General features: G+C 35.5%; 2 protein-coding genes across 6 annotated transcripts; both read right to left on the bottom strand.

Moving 5' to 3' along the window:
- Positions 1–5: 5 nt before the first annotated feature.
- LOC7457511 (uncharacterized) lies at positions 6–3,360 on the bottom strand. 2 transcript variants are annotated; one of them, XM_002313795.4, is made up of 5 exons: positions 2,873–3,359; positions 2,069–2,305; positions 1,490–1,573; positions 1,027–1,156; positions 6–706 (listed from the first exon to the last, which is right to left on the bottom strand). In XM_002313795.4, exons 1-5 carry the CDS (start codon positions 3,199–3,201, stop codon positions 314–316), a joined length of 1,173 nt encoding a protein of 390 aa, XP_002313831.3. In that variant the 5' UTR covers positions 3,202–3,359; the 3' UTR covers positions 6–313. The 2 variants fall into 2 exon arrangements, with proteins under 2 accessions (XP_002313831.3, XP_052311681.1); XM_052455721.1 differs by lacking the exon at positions 1,490–1,573 and having other exon boundaries at positions 2,873–3,360.
- A 1,158-nt stretch (positions 3,361–4,518) lies between these two features.
- On the bottom strand, positions 4,519–14,863 carry LOC7457512 (uncharacterized). Of its 4 annotated transcripts, XM_024608390.2 has the most exons (15): positions 14,453–14,860; positions 13,426–13,831; positions 13,107–13,284; positions 12,860–12,999; positions 10,751–11,633; positions 10,470–10,570; positions 10,140–10,284; positions 9,987–10,055; positions 9,800–9,845; positions 8,814–9,289; positions 7,610–7,689; positions 6,921–7,056; positions 5,899–6,088; positions 5,196–5,278; positions 4,519–5,062 (listed from the first exon to the last, which is right to left on the bottom strand). In XM_024608390.2, exons 1-15 carry the CDS (start codon positions 14,550–14,552, stop codon positions 4,940–4,942), a joined length of 3,156 nt encoding a protein of 1,051 aa, XP_024464158.2. In that variant the 5' UTR covers positions 14,553–14,860; the 3' UTR covers positions 4,519–4,939. The 4 variants fall into 4 exon arrangements, 3 of the variants coding, with proteins under 3 accessions (XP_024464158.2, XP_052311678.1, XP_024464159.2); XM_052455718.1 differs by lacking the exons at positions 4,519–5,062; positions 5,196–5,278 and adding an exon at positions 6,170–6,254 and having other exon boundaries at positions 5,939–6,088; positions 14,453–14,863; XM_024608391.2 differs by lacking the exons at positions 4,519–5,062; positions 5,196–5,278 and adding an exon at positions 6,170–6,206 and having other exon boundaries at positions 5,939–6,088; positions 14,453–14,862.
- Between the last annotated feature and the right edge of the window lie 1,741 nt (positions 14,864–16,604).

Genomic DNA, 16,604 nt, shown 5'->3' with positions numbered 1-16,604 from the left:
GCATCTCAAAGTGAATGATCATTCATTTCCATTAGCACTTAGGAGACCATCACTGGCAGAAGATATACTTGCACAGAATGAGATGCTAATACGCAGTATAGCATCACCATTCCAAATGTTCAAACAAAAGGTTACAGATTTGCCAAATCTGTCAACAAAAGCTAGAAAGTTCACAAAAATGTATACATACTGCTTCCTTTGTATACAAAGCCATAGGAATTTCATCTTCAAAAGGAGAAGTTTCACTCTGCTAGGTCTTCTAGTAGTAACTACACTGGGACAAAAGCTGATTCCACTTATATTTTGAGACAATCTATATCTTTGAATCGCCAACTTCCTGCACCGCAAGGGTTTCCTTCTTTTCCTTCAACTTGTTATCATTATTGACAGTGTTATCACCATCAGCATCCTCATATCCATCACTGCTACCATCAGAGCTGTTCACTTGCTTTTCCTCTTCTTCATAGCCATCAGGATGAGGATTGGGACATTCATTAAGAATGGGGACTTCAATTATGTTTGAAAGGCGGTGCTCATCTGCATTTACAGATTCGTTGCAGGTGACAGGTCGTGATCCTTCATCTGCTGAGGACAGTTCTCCCTCTTCAGAGACCAAACTTTCAGCACCAGAGTCTCCCGAGTGTGTTTGAGCTCGACGTGTTTGAATGAGATAGTGTGCAACTGATTTAAAGCCAAGCCTTATAACCTGAAAGCAAATCAAAGTAAACCACTGCATCTTGCATTGGCCTCATAGTTCTTCTTTTGCCAAGCACAGAGGTAATATTCATTGCAGAAGGTTATTGACATCACCATAAACCAAATATCGATGCCAAGCACATGAAATTGTGCACCTGTCTGAGATGGCATTACGTTTTGCAATTATAAAACTAAGAAATTGAACATGCTGAAAAGGTAAGATGCACCTTCAAAAGAATAAAAAATAAACCTGCACAGATCAGGGTTGTGGAGGAACAGTAGCTAAACAACAAGAATGACTTCTATGGACACGAGATTAATGGTATTAACCTTTCGATAGAGATTCCCAGTGGGTGCCCATCCTTTTGCATGCCGGCAAAGACTACAGTTACAAATTCCTCGACAAACAGGGCAAATCCAATTTGGATCTTGGTTGACTTCAATCACATTCTCTCCATATCTGTAAAACATGAAAAAAAGAAAATTGAATGGTCATCTATGAGCCCAATTCAGGAATTCATACTCATGATATAGAAACACATTAATAATCATATGGATTGCATGTTACAGAACTTGGAAGTGGATGGAAATAAAAGGAAACTTCGATAACCTTAATCCAAGCCAAATCATTTCATCGTCAATATTTGCGTACACCACAGTATTTTTCTCATACTTTCTTTATTTCTTTGAAGAATAAAATGGGATTTTCAAATATGGTGTTGAGGATATAATGTCTTATTTTTTAGGAAGGTGTTAATATGATCAGCGCAAACTCTCGAATATCAATAAATACCTCATGAATAAGCAATCTCCACAAAACTGTCCCTGGACCAAGTTGCATTTGCTGCAATGGGTATGGAGACCAAGAGTTTTTTGCCTGCAAGAAAGTAGATCATCTCTAAGCAAAATGATGGCATTGCTTCAGTGAACTGAGAGGGGGAGGAGGGGATATGCAAGCATCTTCTCGAGCACAGCAACATCCTTGAGTGCTAACAAATTGAATTTCTATTTCATGTTAAGTGGATAAAATTGACAAATTTTATATTCACAATAATGTAACTAAATTGTGTACAGTGAGTTTTAGAGCAGTTATCGTATGCCATTCTTTTCTTGGAGTATTGATGAGTTGTGAAAGCTGGGATTCAAACCCCAGTTCTGTCCTCTCTTGCTTTAAAAGGGTAGCAGTGAGCTACAAGCCCATTGGTTTTCCATGCCACATGCATGATCTTTTTTCATCATTTGCCTCGAGCAAACGGTGCAGACAAATGGATGAAAGGCATGGAAGTAAAATGATAACAACATGAGGAAAGCATTAAGTTTATACTAACACTCTGCAGTGTGTACAACTTAAAAAAAGGAAAGAACCAATCACCTGCATTGATGGCATGTTTCTCCCATCTCTGGATCATAGACGCGCCTCCCATCCTTGCCACATCCATCCACATTCAGAGTCCAGGTAGTCTTATGGTCACCCAAAAGATTCTCATCTTCTTCTGTGTATATTTCTGGCTGTGAACCTTCTCGTAATTGAATCTCTACATCCATAGAGGTCTCCTTCTTTCTTGTAGGCCGTATCTCCATGTAATTAATTGGATCCATGATTTTCAACCTTAAAAAAAACACCAGACAAGATAATAACATATTCACAAGCATAAAGTTAGAACAGGGAAGAAACAATCGAGGCCCGAATACTCAGGATACAACATAAGGTTAGACACCAAAAGTTTTCATTTTCCTGCCCAATTGAGTTATTTCTTTCCTGACAAACGAAAAACAACAAAAAAAAATTATATTCACTTAATTGTCTTAAGTCACAAGTTTTTGAGACCTAAGTTTGCTAGAACCGTTTGTTGAGTTCCTCTCTCTTGCTTTCTTTTCTAAAAAGGTTAAAGTTTCCCCTATAATTTGTAGCGGCAACCTTATTTTAAACAAACAAGAGTACAGGACATTCGGAATTCTTTTTCTGCTCATGCCTTAATACCTCCAAATTGCAGACAACCAAAACTCGGAAAATGGGGCCTTCAATTCTGTGAGTTTGAAAATTGGTAATCCCAAATTATATCCAACTCATCTTCAAAAACACAGATTATAAAAGCAAGGCACAGAAAAACTGCTCTTTCCTTTGCTTAACTATCCCAATAACCAAAAAAAAAATTCATAGAAAAGGTAAATTTACCTGGAGGAGCGTCTTGGGGAAGCAGAGACAGGCAAAGGGGTATGGGGTTTCTTTTCAGAAGAAACAATTCCTGGGGTTTTCTTAGGTCGGCCTAGCTGTGCCTTGAGCTTAAGAGAAAGGTCAAGAAGACCCAACTTCTGCATTCTTTCCTTGTTCTCTTTGATCCTCTGGTCCCTGAACTGCTCATACCCTGACATTGCCCCTGATCTCGCTCCATTTCCCTTCTGTACAATCCTTTCATTGTTACTGTTAACACAATGGCTCCCATTCTCACTGGCAATAGTGTTAGTGTTGTTTTGCTTTGTTCTCGTTCTCCTGGTTGACACCATCTTTTTACTTCCCTCCCTCGCTCTCAAGTCTCAATCAATTAAGATTCAAGACTGTCATAATCAATAATGTTAGAAATGAAGGGACTTTCTTTTTAGGGTGGCGGGAACAGAAAAGGCGACGGATCGAATGAGAGAGTGACACCTAACGAGAAGCGAGTTTACGCCATAGAACGTGTTTGTATTAGTTTTTAGAATTTAGATTTGTAAAGTTTGTTTAAAAACAATTATAAATTATAGTTTTTTTTTATTTTAATTAAGGTTTTATATTGAGAGTTTCTACTAAGATTCTATTTGTTTCCTATAAAGTTTTTTTCTGAAAAATATTTTTTTAATTTTTTCATGTTTAATTATATTATAAAAAATTGATTAATAAAATTCATTTTTCATCAAAGAAAAATATAAGTTTTAGATGGAGAGAAATGTTTTTCAATTTTTTTTAAAAAAAAATCACTTTACATGAAGAACAAAAAACTAAAATAGTATAATATTTTATTTATATATATGTGTGTGTGTGTGTGTGTATAATACTTTATAATATAATAGTATTAAAAAATAATAAATTACTAATATATTTATGTAAGAAATAATATATTAGGATATATCAATAAAAAGTCTAAAAATATATTAATTTAATATATTAGTGCATAATATTGCTAGAAAATACACTCGAACACCAAATATATTATATTATATATCAATTATACATTTTAAATCATATAAATTATATTATAAAATTAAAATACTATAAAAAATAAAATTATTTTCAATATTCTTCAAATACCAAAAAAATATTTGATAAAATAAAAATCCAGTTATTTAAAAAACAAATTATAACTCAAAATATATTATTTCCCAACATATTTTCTTTGACATGTCCAAAAACAGTAAAATGATTTGCACTCATTTTTCATTAAACATTAAAAATTAATTCGCTGTAATTTATTTTCCATGGAGATCATTTTTTCTAAAGAACACTATTTTTTAGCAACTCAAGAAGATGTTAATTATACAGTTTCAACCACGGTCCCCACCAGACAAATCCTTAGTCACATTCTATGGAGTTTGTCGCCTCGATCTCCTCACTTTAGTTAGTGCTGAACTGAGGGGGTTGCGGAAAAATACTACTAAAACAAGTTAAAAAGAGATTTGAATTAAAAAACAACATAATTGATAGATAGTACAGTATAGATACCATTTTCCATCCTTTTGTTCTGTTAGACTCTTTGTAAACTCGGCCAGAAGATGTGGGCAAACGTGCGTGTGAGAGGAAATAAAATAAATAAATAAATAAATAAAAGCTTGGAAACACACTAGGGATGAACCAATGTGAGTTGAAATTATATATCACAGATTTTGTTTTTAAATGTGCGACGATACAAAATCCCCATAACAAGGGGTACAGCTTGAACAAGAAGAACACAATACACACAAAAACTAAAAAAACAAAAAACACCCATCCTCTATACAAAGCTCTAACTTTGCAGCTTATGTACTGTTTGAATATTCGAGCTGTACAGCTAATACCCACGTCCCGGAAAAAAGGTTCAACACATCATCTAGCCCTGTTTTGGCATTCCTAATATATAGCCTAATCGTTCTTTGAGAGCGAATGAAATCAATTGTTCAAAAGATGAAGTCATGTAATCTATTGATTCTTGGAAATGGTTATTATATTTTGAATTCCATAATAGCTGGTACGGTAATCGACCAGCTTAGTAGTGATGGAACCAAGAAGTTGCTATGCAGGTGGAGCACGCATCTTCTCGTTGAGACCCAGCAAAAGATCCCGGAGCTCAGGGAAAACTGATAAAACTAATAGTTCAAGTATTCCGTACGTGAGTTGCTTCACACAGATAGTAGACTGCAATTCACAAAACAGGAACTATATCAGTCGGTTTAAACTAACATGACACCAAAAGGAATTTATGACATGAAACATTAAAACGATTTCACAGCTCCCTAACCCATAACATAAAAAGGATTGAGGGCTAAACCTGAGTGAAGTAAAAAATGTCTCTTGCACAGCGTTTGTACTGCTTAGTTCCAATCAAGCTGACCAAGGTTGATGGAGCTCCATCTGACAAAAAGGGGAAATTTTCTAACTATGTTCTTGATAAACGAATGTAATCAAGCACTTAAAACTAGAATCCCAAAGTTAAAAAGTCTGTTTATCCAAAATTGAAGAGAACCTAGAACCTCAACTTACAAGTTGCAAACAAACTACCGTCGACAAAATCAGACCAACACAACTTTCCACGACTTGATTTTGCTAAGCACGGAAACATAAAGCAAAACATGTATACAGCCTGTTTGGATGACAGTTATAAGGAATGAAATCGAATTACTTTTCCCCTCTTGAGGAACAGAAGGAGCAAGAGGAAGAAAAGCAAGAGGGAAGATTCCAAACCATTAAATAAACTAACACTTTCCCATTTTTCTTACCCTCTACCCCCCCGGTTCATGGTGTTCTAAACAGATTCCTGAAGACCAAAGGTAGCTGTCAGAAAAGGAACTTGTGAAAATCAAAGGATCGCGACCACAGAATTGGAGAAAAAATTGTTCATGCTATTAGAAGGAAAAATAAATCATTCAAACTAATGCAAATATCTCAAAGAGATGATAAATGAATCCACAATGACCACATGTCCAAACTCAAGAATACTAATTATTGAAGTATCTTAAGAAAACCATACTCACCAAAGAGCATTTTCTTGATATCACTTGCTCTACGAGCAGCCTCGAGTTGTTCCTCAAATGAACCTTTATTAGAGACCTTACTGCCACCCAGTTGGCTAATCTGAAAAGGTATGAGATTTGGTTGATCATCGTCAACTTTGCTTTGTGCACCCCCTGTCCTTGTAAAGAATATGCCTTCTGGCCAGAGAATCTGCAAGTAATTCATCATAAGAAAAGGACAAGAAATCAATAAACTCCCTGTCTGATCAGGATAAGCAAGAAAGCAACATACCCATACTGTAGTTCAGTTCACAACTTGTTCAGAATAACTGTTTCAAATGGTTCATCTCAACATCAGATGGATGCCTTGATAAGGGCTAACCACACAATCCCCAATAGAAGCAATGCATTAACTAATAGGTAACCAAGCAAGAGCAGTGACAAAGTAGAACAGTGAAATCAAACTTAACAGAAACACAACTTAATTGAGATAGCCACGTCAATGCTTTACCCTTTGATCCTTTTTAACATGTTCACTATCAAACACAAGAAAAGAAGCCCATGTGTAATCCAGCCTCCGCAACTAGAAGACATACCAATGAAGACTTTTTACCAAGCACCATTCACATGTGTGCTGGGCAACAGTTTAGGCACCTTTGATCCATGTTACAAATTAATTTTCGATTAGGTCTCTGGGATGCAACAAGCATAGCAGCAAAAGCACATCAGCACTCCTATGATAAACCTCATTAACCTAAGCTGGTAGCCCATACTCAAGATCAAATAGGCCCAAAGTAATATTGAAAAGGTTAAAACGCCAATGAAAAATACATCTCCCATTATTTTGGTGTTACATGCAGGGTTTTAGGCGTCAAGCCCTCTGGGAAAACTTGCTTGTTAAAGTTGACAAGCCCCAGTCATACATGAGATGGCAAAAATTAACTGGCATAAGGTAAATTGTATTGCATAAATCAAGTATGCTGTTGATCCAAGATTAGTACAGTAGGTTTAATGAAGAAATAAAAAATTGTTTCAGTACTTACATCTTGCACCCACTGAATCCCAAGAGCAATGGTGTCCTCTCTCCGAAGCCAGTAAATTGGTCTCAAAAGCCAGTCATCAATAGCATCTTCCATTATCAACTGCAGTATTTGCTTTGATATCCAAAAGACCTGTCTTCTGTAGTAATAAAGATGAGCACATGTGAAATACTGGCTGATGATACCACAATAACAGGCTGTGGAAGGTTATTCATACCATGAAAGGGAGCAGGATTATATTGTATTCAGAAAAGTCGAGTAGAATAACTTTTGACAGAAAAATTATCATTGCATTTCGATTTCATCAAATGTAATCTGGAATTCACCAATTATGCACTTACATTTCTTAGCTCAAATACTAGAGGATAACCAAACTTCAGCACAGACTTGAGTTCAATGTGTAGACTAAATTGCACAAATTCAGCTAAAGCTAAAGAATCTGTCTCAGAATTTTCAAATGGAATAGATTTTGAGGTTCTTTCCCAAATTTAAGTCCAAGCATCAGAATGTAAAATCTTCCATGGCTAATTGCTTTTCTTGTGATATAGTTCTTATTATACATTTCATCTGATTCTTATCATATACAATTTAGGGCAGCATACACAACTATAAGGTCGGAGAAAGAACCAAGGATTGCTGTAAATAGCATATGCACCCCTTCCTCAATGAACTAATGAGAAAAATGAACCAACCTCAGCCATCCTCTTCTTTTAAGTTGAAACACCTTATCAACTAGATTCAGCAGAGGTAAACTTACATTAGATGGGGTCCACTGCAAAAAAAAAAAAAAACAAAAGAAGTCAAGCTTCCCAATGTTGTAAATTAAAACAAGCTTCAGAGATCACGTGGAAAACTAAACATCTTTAGAAAAGCAATGTCTCATCTGAACATTGTGAGAAGGCTGCAATATCAGACATCATCATATTGTGAAATACATATTCAGTACTGCAGTTATTTTACTCACTTCCTGCGTCCCTAACTCAAAAAATTCCCACCTCTAGCAACATTTTTTTATTTTGATATGTTAGTGCCCTTGCCCAACATTCACCTTTCTTATCTGCCACAAAGTTTTTGCCAAGTTTAATCCTACATCTGCCTTTTACTGTCTTAACGCTATTTAATCTTGCGATCCTCAACTCCTAGAACCAAGTTTTTTTAATATATTTGATATCTGACAACCAATGTGCCACTCTATATGCCACTTCAGGCTTTCCCCAAGATATATGATTTTATCAACAATGCAAACTCCTCGAAGACCTCCATTACAATTCCTAAAGGACCTCACAAAATGCACATTCACTTTAAATCAATGGTCAACAACCTCAGCAATTTTTACCATGAGGTTGATCATTCAATCTGTTTAGATAAAAAAATTGAATGCATCTCTTGCTAATCTACCCGAACAGTTTATTTACCCCTAGAACATGAGTTTCTTGGCTTAAATGCTTCCACCAAAATGAAAAAAAAAAGTTGATTAGTAAAAGTTTAGACTCAGCTGCTCTTTGATATAAAACATCAGGGAGACAGCAATCATCTAACAAAAATGCAAGAAATAATTCAAAGCTGGGGAGCAGAAGGTGGTAATCTATATGTTTATAAGATTCACGTGTATGGTTAATTAATTAAGAAGGAACACGACTCAACTAAATGCTGATACCAAACAACATGAACTCAGTAATATGAATTGTCCAGTCCTGTAAAGGCAATTTCTTAATTTAACTTGTAGGAAAACACTCAACTGAAAATGACAAATCTACAAGAAGAGCCTGTTGTTTTGCTCTATGAACTCAAACAGGTAATATGATTTGCACTAACCTCCAAATATCGTTGGCAGCAAAAGGTCATGAGTCATGAAGAAAATGAGAAAGAAATTGAAGATAACCAAACTCAAAATACCTCAGGTGGCATTCCAACTGGATCGTCCATATGACTGGACACTACTGCAGAGTTTTCTACAGAAAACCCACCATGGTTAATCCGTTTACTTTTCTCCTCTAAAACATGTTTTTTCTCTAAACCTAAGGTCCGCGACTCATCACCCTGTTTGATCACCCGAGGAGGAAAACCCTTTGCATTCAATTCATTGTCTGAATGCCAACCATTGGCTTGTGCAGTAGATCCAACTCCCTTCTGTTCCTGATTTTCTTGAATATAACTTTCCTCAGTATCAGAAAAGCTGTTCACAGGTTCTAAGGTATCCTGCCTCAAGACATGTTTATTCACATCATCTGAATGCCAGGACAAGTTCCTGCTGTAGATTGAAGAATCAGTTTCATCAAATGGGGAAGTCGAACCAACAACTTTACGCATAAAGCCATCTGAAACCCCTTTGAACTGGCGCACAATATCATCCACAGCACCATCCACGTTTACTGTTTAAGTTAAAGTACAAATTGAAAAGAGGAAAATAATTGAGCAGAGGTGATAGACAAGAAACGATGCTCATGGTTTGCAAATAAGATCCGCAATAGTAAACTAACATTAACAGAAATGATTGTATTGTACTCAGATTGAAAGGGTTATAGAGGTCTTCAACAAATGACTGGCTTTCAAACTAAACTACTTGTTTGCAAAATTGGGGCCAAAGCCCGTGATCTATACCCTACCCTCAAGTGGATGGATGGTGCAAAAAACAATCAGAAAGATTCAATTTAAGGCAAGAAATGCATTGTCTTTGATTCACTCATATTTCACGTATACAAGCCAAAGGAAGCAAAGCCTCTCTCCAAGATAGGAAAACCAAGGTCCCAAGAAATTCTCTATCATGCAAGTGTGTGGGAGAGAGATAGAAAAGATATGAACAAGATGGTGCATTAGAAGTGAAGGCGTAGTTTCAAATAAGAAGCTAAGGTGAAGCAGCACAGAAGAAGACACCCACATACCTGCCAGGGTTCTCATGACCGAGGAAGATTTTCCAAAAGAGTAATTCTTCAGAAGGAAAAAAGAAAAGAAACAAATGAAATTCAGAGTCATTCACCTTGACAAGTGAAAGCATAGATAAGAACAGGAGCAACAACATGCTAAACAAAAATCTACAGCAATGGAATACAATTTCCACAGAATCCATACTTTTGAGGAAACACTTAAGAAATCCCACACTTCATGCTGCTCCGCCACATTGGCTATGGACAAGAGATCCTGGGAAATGCAATTAGATTAAAGAAGAGGACAAACGAAATAAACATTATTAAGAAGAAATACAGAGTACAGATTAGACACTACTTGAAGATATTTATCAAGCTGAATACAGCGTTGATGAACAAAAGCATCTTCAGTGCTTGACGAGAATATCCTTTTCGGAGGCAAGTGTAATGTGTAATTAGGGATCTCTTTTAGATGTTTATGCAGTCTCTCGAAATTCCTGTACCTGCAAAGGAGGAGGTGGAAATTGATACAATAGCAAAAGAGCTTCTAGTTATATAGAAACTCTGGATTTTTCACATGGATTACATCAATGCAGTGATATCAGCTATGGAGAATGGAGTGGATCAAGAAAACGTAAAAATATTTATAAAACTAGTAGCTTTAAATCATCTTTAGATGAGAGCAAACCTTCTTTTCACAAACCAAGTTCTGTACTCTGAATCTGTCACTGCTATTAAGTAAACTGCAAAAGAGTTTGACCCAAGTTTCTCAAAATATGCTCCCATAACCTGTAAAGACATGGATATACAAGCTGTAAGATATTTTAATTAGATTCAAGTATGATGACAGGAAAAGAGCACGGCTTAAGAAGCTGCTCTAATTTAAATCCCTTATTGCACAAAGAATCTAGTGACAATTTATGTTCTAAATCTGTATGTCTTGCAGTGATTTCAGAAAAGGATGCACACCCGACACTTCAACTTGGGACTATAAGGTCCCTCGCTGCGAAGTACTATGTCTGAAACCTTCTTAACAGCATGATCTGCACTCCTGTGAGAATCCGGGCTGTAAAACTCTGAGATAATGGACCCCCCACCATCTCCTGTAAATGCCTTCTTTTTATCAGGCAGTGCTTCTAGAGCAGAGGTGCTATTGGATCTCTTAATCCCACCTCTGTTTTCATTCGAAGCGAGATTGTCAGCATTCTCCCATTCACCACCAACATGTGACCCTTCAAAAGACAATTCCTGGCTACCATTCTGCGTAAACTGTCTCCCATCTCTATTCTCGTGACTTGTTAAAGTATCTAGACTTAATCCATGTGTTAGATGCAATACTGCTTTCTCCTCCATCTTTGTAGACATTGTGTTGCTATTTATTGGCATACTTTTTCCCAAATTTGTAGTAGCTGCGATGTTTGTAACAGAACTCTTTGCCATTGATTTCGGAACCCCTGCTTTGACATTCTTGTTCTCTTTCTTTTTATAATTTCTTCCTTTTGCCCACATATTTTCCAAATTTTCAGGTGTAAGAACTTCCGTTCTTCTATGGGTCGCCACCTCTAATATTCGTGCCCACTCCACAGGATGTGACTGCATAGGCTCTTGTTGGTGTGAGTTATAATCCAAGTATGTTTCTCTGTGATCAACAACTTTAGCCAAAGTTTTATCAGTCCCTCGATAGTCCATTTTGTTGTCAAAAATCTCAGACCTTTGACTATTTAAGGAAGGATCTTTTCTTGAGGTAGAGTCAACATTATGCACACTCCCTGCAGGGTGATCACCACCAGCATCTTTTGGACTATCCTCTTTAATGGCAAGTAAGATCAATTCAAGCACCTCATTGATATACCTGGTCACATAAAGCATAACTATAAGATTCAATATGGTATGGTGCATATTAACAGAAAAGAATTCCAAAAATTTATCTAATCTTGCAGGGTATTACATGCAAACAAAAACATGATTGTAAAACATTTGTAGACAATACACCTATCAGGATGGTCATAGCACCAAATACTTTGAAAAATGGTCAACTCATGAAAGATGAAACATTTGGAGAAGGATAGCATTGATAGGCACTTCTCCAATCAGACAGTCCAACCAGCAACAACAGATGATAAGACGGCTTGTTGGGAAGAATTCAAGAATGCAGTTTTTCCAACATTGAGAATAAGAATGCATAGCCGATGCAATACCAAGAAAATATTGTCCATAACAGTAAAAGAAATGCTGTGAGAATATTCCATTTTACCTTAAAGGTATACTATATCAAGTACACAGCTTAGAAATGTGCATTTTAGCACAGTGCGCCTAGTTATCCAAGCTAAAAAACAAAATTAAGTGCGTAGAGCTGATAATTACATGTAATAGACAATATCAGTGCCAAGTAAATCTTGTACATAAAAAGACCTAAAAGAAAAGCTGTCAGAACAGCCTACTTCACCTTAAAGGGATCTTATATCAAGTGCACAGTCCAGAAATGCCCATTTTAGCAGAATTCATCAATAATTCAAACATATATAATCAATGAGCGCGTATTGTTCAACTGCATGTATTCCATACAAGTGGTTCACAGTAAAATATAGCAAGTTCTTGGTTGACAGATTACAGCATTAAGCATTCACAACCAGCTGCTCTGAAAAAATATGATTTTTTCTTCTCTTCTTTTCAGGAAAACTTGCTGTAAGTTGCTTCACAGAATGTTGTCAATTTCATTTCAAAAGGTTCCTAACAATTAGACAGCAATGAGCTTTCCCAAGAACTAGTAGAGCCACTTGTCCTCAACCTCCCCCAACCCCCTCCTTCCTCTTCTTCTTCGATAAATTTGTCTTTTTCAAGATTATATTTCATATTACTTCTTTCCTATGAGCACCAAACATCAGGAGACAAATGGACACATTCTTAGAATGAGGCCTTAAGCAAAGCATCATCCAATTACTTTTAAATCCAATATTTTCTCAAGTTCTCATGTTGCACCTAAAATAATCTTGTTTTTTTTATTTTTTTAGAAAATCTACATTTACAAAGAAAAAAAAAGAGGCGTACAACCAAGACTGGGTAATCTTGTATACTTACGCAGGGCTTGCAAGGTTTATAAGAGGCTGCATTACCAAGCAAGTTACGATCTCTCGAGCAATAGTCCAAACCAGCGGACACTGAGCTTCACGAGGTCTCAGTACTATAGCTAAAACTCCACCAATCAACTGTTGAAGAACCTTTTTAGAAGAGAAAATGGAAGCAAAAGAAAAGGATTGTCAAATAAAATAAATAAAGACAGTATATATGGAAGTAGGAAAAAAAAATTGGAACGCTCCACTCACACCTTGTACTCACTCTCAGGAGATATCAGTGCAGGATGAAGCTCCTTAGAAGCAATTAGATGGTGTTTCAACCTTTCATCTCTCTCTTCAGTGGAAAGAGTTGCCATTACATCAGCACCTATGGCCACTTGGTTTCGTCTAAATAGGTCTAAGTGATCCCCTATTAAATCAACTATATCCCTGCAACAATAGACAGTCTTTAATTCTGATGTTTTCACGCTTAAAGCTTCTCAATGGCTTTTTAACTAAGAAAAGTTTCTCGATGACTTGTGTGACCATTTTCATTTTAAAAAGGCTATTACAGGACAAAGAAAAACTCACTTTGTTAACAAGTCAATGAGGTTTATCTCTTTAGCCCTTCCAGATATCTCACCAAGAGCATCCATGATCACTGACCGCATCAGTTCAGGTGCCTCCCTATCTGGCGTAATTTCTGAATACCACAAATCTACGACAAAATCCTTCAATATCTTATCAATGAAATCACTAATTGCAGCCTCGACAACCGGAGAATCAATTTTCCTCTTCCACTTTGGTGGCGGTGGCACGGAAGAAAGTCGTGAATCATTCAAAGACAGTTGTTTCTTCTCCAAATGTGACAAATAAGAAGGTCGACGGACTGACCGGCGCACTTTCCAGCTGAACTCCACCTCATTACACAAAATTCGTAACAAGGAAACAAAGAGAATTGATATGGGAAGATTCATCCACATTGATGAACTTGTATCTGTAATGAATGGCAATGATCGTCACCGAAAAACACATTAAATTGATTATTTATCATCACTATTCTGTTAGGCAAAGGACACCGAAAAAATGCATCACACGCACGCAAATAACCAAAAACATTTATTTAAGTAATAAATCTAACCTATGAATCAACTCCATGCCACTCAACCTGCTTTTTATAGTTAACCTCGGCTGATTTAATTTCATCATTTTTTAACAAAAAGAAAAGAAAACAGCGAGGACTCGAAAATTTAATTTTCTACCAAGTCCTTAATTTCCACAGGCAACCAAAACATAATCAGGTAGGAAAAATATAATAAAATAAAATAATTAGTTTCAAAAAATCACAGAAAAATTTGTAAAAACCCTGGCTTAAATTAAAACTGAGTACCAAATAAAATAAAAGCATTTCACCTTGAAAGAAAAGTAAAATAATCACTGAAAAGCAACCAATGCCGTGTCAACAGGAAATTCCATAAAATTCTAACCCTAGCTCAATTGACACGACACCGGAACACAAATTCACTTATTGATCAAAAAAACCTAAAAATTAAACCTTCAAAACGAACTTTATTAGGAGTTAACAGGATCAAAATAGCTTAAGAAAGCGCGAACTTACGAGATAAGAAGTAAGTGACGCAAAAGATACAGAGACACCACCAAACCATTCGAACTTTAGCTTCTTCAATCAGATCCTGTATTGTCTCCATAGCCTTCATTTTATTTGTTTTCTAAACCCTAGAATTCCTCAATGTTTTATCGCGATCATGAAAAGAAATTGAAAATCGAGATTGCGGGAGCCCAAGGGAATTTGGAGTCGATTTTTCTTCGCATTTGAATGGTACGTGGAGAAAGAAAGGTGCTGGAGCTGGTGCTTTCTCCAACTTGGTTTTGCAGTTGCCACGTCGGAAAGCAGCAGTACTCGGTCACGACCACCTCCAGTTTAAAGGGGAAAAAAAAACACACAACGGGAATTTCCTAGAAATGATGAACGATTTGGTCATCTACCATTTTTTATTCAATTTCACATTTATGAGCTACTTTTCCGTGTACATGTTAGAAATTATATGTTAGATTTAAATCATCTCATTTAACCGTTTTAATAAAATTTCAAATTAAAATGACGTTTCGATATTTAATTAAAAATCTTAATCACAAATGGTAAAAAATATATATATTATTACTGAGAACGTGTTTTTATAAAATTTAAATTTTTTATTTAAAATTAATTTTTTTATATTTTTTTATTGTTTTGATATATTAATATTAAAAAATAATAAAAAAATTATTTTAATATATTTCTAAATTAAAAAAAAAAACGGATTAATGCTATGTTTAAACCAGTATGGCGAAAATCTTAACAAATTCGATGCACCAAAACTTGTGATATCTGTTCATAAAGTTTTACCAACATGATGGAAATCTTAGGAAATCACACCCAAAGGCACCACGGCTTTGAATTTATTTTGAAGGCAAGGTAGAAGGCCCGTACTAACAGACAATGTTTGAGTTCATATAAATAATTGATTAAAAACAGAGTTCTTGATGTATATGGAAATATATAAAGTGTGGAATCTAATAATGGGATTTGGATTTGCATCACTTGTGTGGACAGGGACAGCCATTGCCAAGGTGGCCATGTTGATAATGCAGATTTAGAAATTGAGAAGAACATGAGCCGATGTATCCAAGTTCTTTAAACGGGATTGTACCATTCGTGGAGTGCGAGGCTCAGTCAAGCCCAGAAAGTTCATCTGGGCTCGACCTGAAAACAACAGTCAGCAGCCTTATATTCTAGATCCGTGGGCCTGGAGCTGCCCCGTTTAAGTTTTTTTCTTTTTCCTGTTTTTGTTGGAGATGAAAAGATAATAATTGTGTGTGTTTTTCAATAAGTTTATAGCCTTTCAAAACTGTAACAATCAAGTAAAATTTGAAAAGCGGTATGCATGGCGTGTAAACATTGTTAATGTGTCATTTAAGTTAAAAAAGAAGAGGAGTCAGAATAAAGAAACGAAAGGAAATTTTTGAAAAAACTATTTTTTTTATTAACGTGGATGTTTGGACTAACTTGTACATACCTTGACTAATCTTACTAGTCCTGAAGTTAACGATCATATAAGCCTACAGTGGCCCTGAGATTTGTGAGACTCAAACTAATGACCTTTAGAAAACAAATTTAAAATTTAACCGGTTAAACTACACCTCTCAAACACCTAAAAACTATTTTTGCATGTCATTGTCATCGCTCATTTTTCATGTTACTGCTCAATATCTATGTTATAAGATATAAACATCGTTGTTTAAATGAAATCTCAATAATGTTTTCACGCCATAGATATTTGTTCTGTTCTGTAAAAATTACTCAATTATTGTAATTTTGAAAAGCTACGTATTTATTTTAAAAAATAAATTTTAACACGTTTAATTGTAATAAATTTTAAAATACACATACTTATTGTGTTGTTATTTAGTTTTTGTTTATCGAAATTTTTCTTTTAATGCTAGGGAACAGAACAAAAAGGGAAGGAAGTGGGGGATGTATTTTCCACTTTCCTGAATAAAAACATATATCTTCATTATTCACCATAAATTCTACTGGTAATTTATTTTTTAATTTGTATACTATACTTTGAAGAAATTAAGTATTTACATCTTAATACATTAAAAGAAACTAAAAGAGGTTTTTTTTGTGTCATTTAATTTTTTTGAGCTCAAATTGACTTTTTTAAGGAGAGATGGTTGAATTTAGAGACAGTTGATTGAAGTTAAAA

The sequence above is a fragment of the Populus trichocarpa genome, chromosome 9, assembly GCF_000002775.5.
Source record: "Populus trichocarpa isolate Nisqually-1 chromosome 9, P.trichocarpa_v4.1, whole genome shotgun sequence".
Taxonomy (NCBI): domain Eukaryota; kingdom Viridiplantae; phylum Streptophyta; class Magnoliopsida; order Malpighiales; family Salicaceae; genus Populus; species Populus trichocarpa.
The sequence above is the reverse complement of the archived record's forward strand: the minus strand, read 5'-3'. Positions and strand labels throughout refer to the sequence as shown.

Excerpts from the sequence above, each read along its gene's own strand:
- LOC7457511 (XM_002313795.4), bottom strand. The coding sequence starts at position 3,201 with ATGGTGTCAACCAGGAGAACGAGAACAAAGCAAAACAACACTAACACT. Across the intron at positions 1,574-2,068 it reads GAAACATGCCATCAATGCAG|GCAAAAAACTCTTGGTCTCC; the intron begins GTGATTGGTTCT and ends ACTTTCTTGCAG. Across the intron at positions 707-1,026 it reads CTGGGAATCTCTATCGAAAG|GTTATAAGGCTTGGCTTTAA; the intron begins GTTAATACCATT and ends ATTTGCTTTCAG.
- LOC7457512 (XM_024608390.2), bottom strand. The coding sequence starts at position 14,552 with ATGAAGGCTATGGAGACAATACAGGATCTGATTGAAGAAGCTAAAGTT. Across the intron at positions 10,285-10,469 it reads ACTTGGTTTGTGAAAAGAAG|GTACAGGAATTTCGAGAGAC; the intron begins GTTTGCTCTCAT and ends CCTCCTTTGCAG. Across the intron at positions 9,846-9,986 it reads TCTTAAGTGTTTCCTCAAAA|AATTACTCTTTTGGAAAATC; the intron begins GTATGGATTCTG and ends TTCCTTCTGAAG.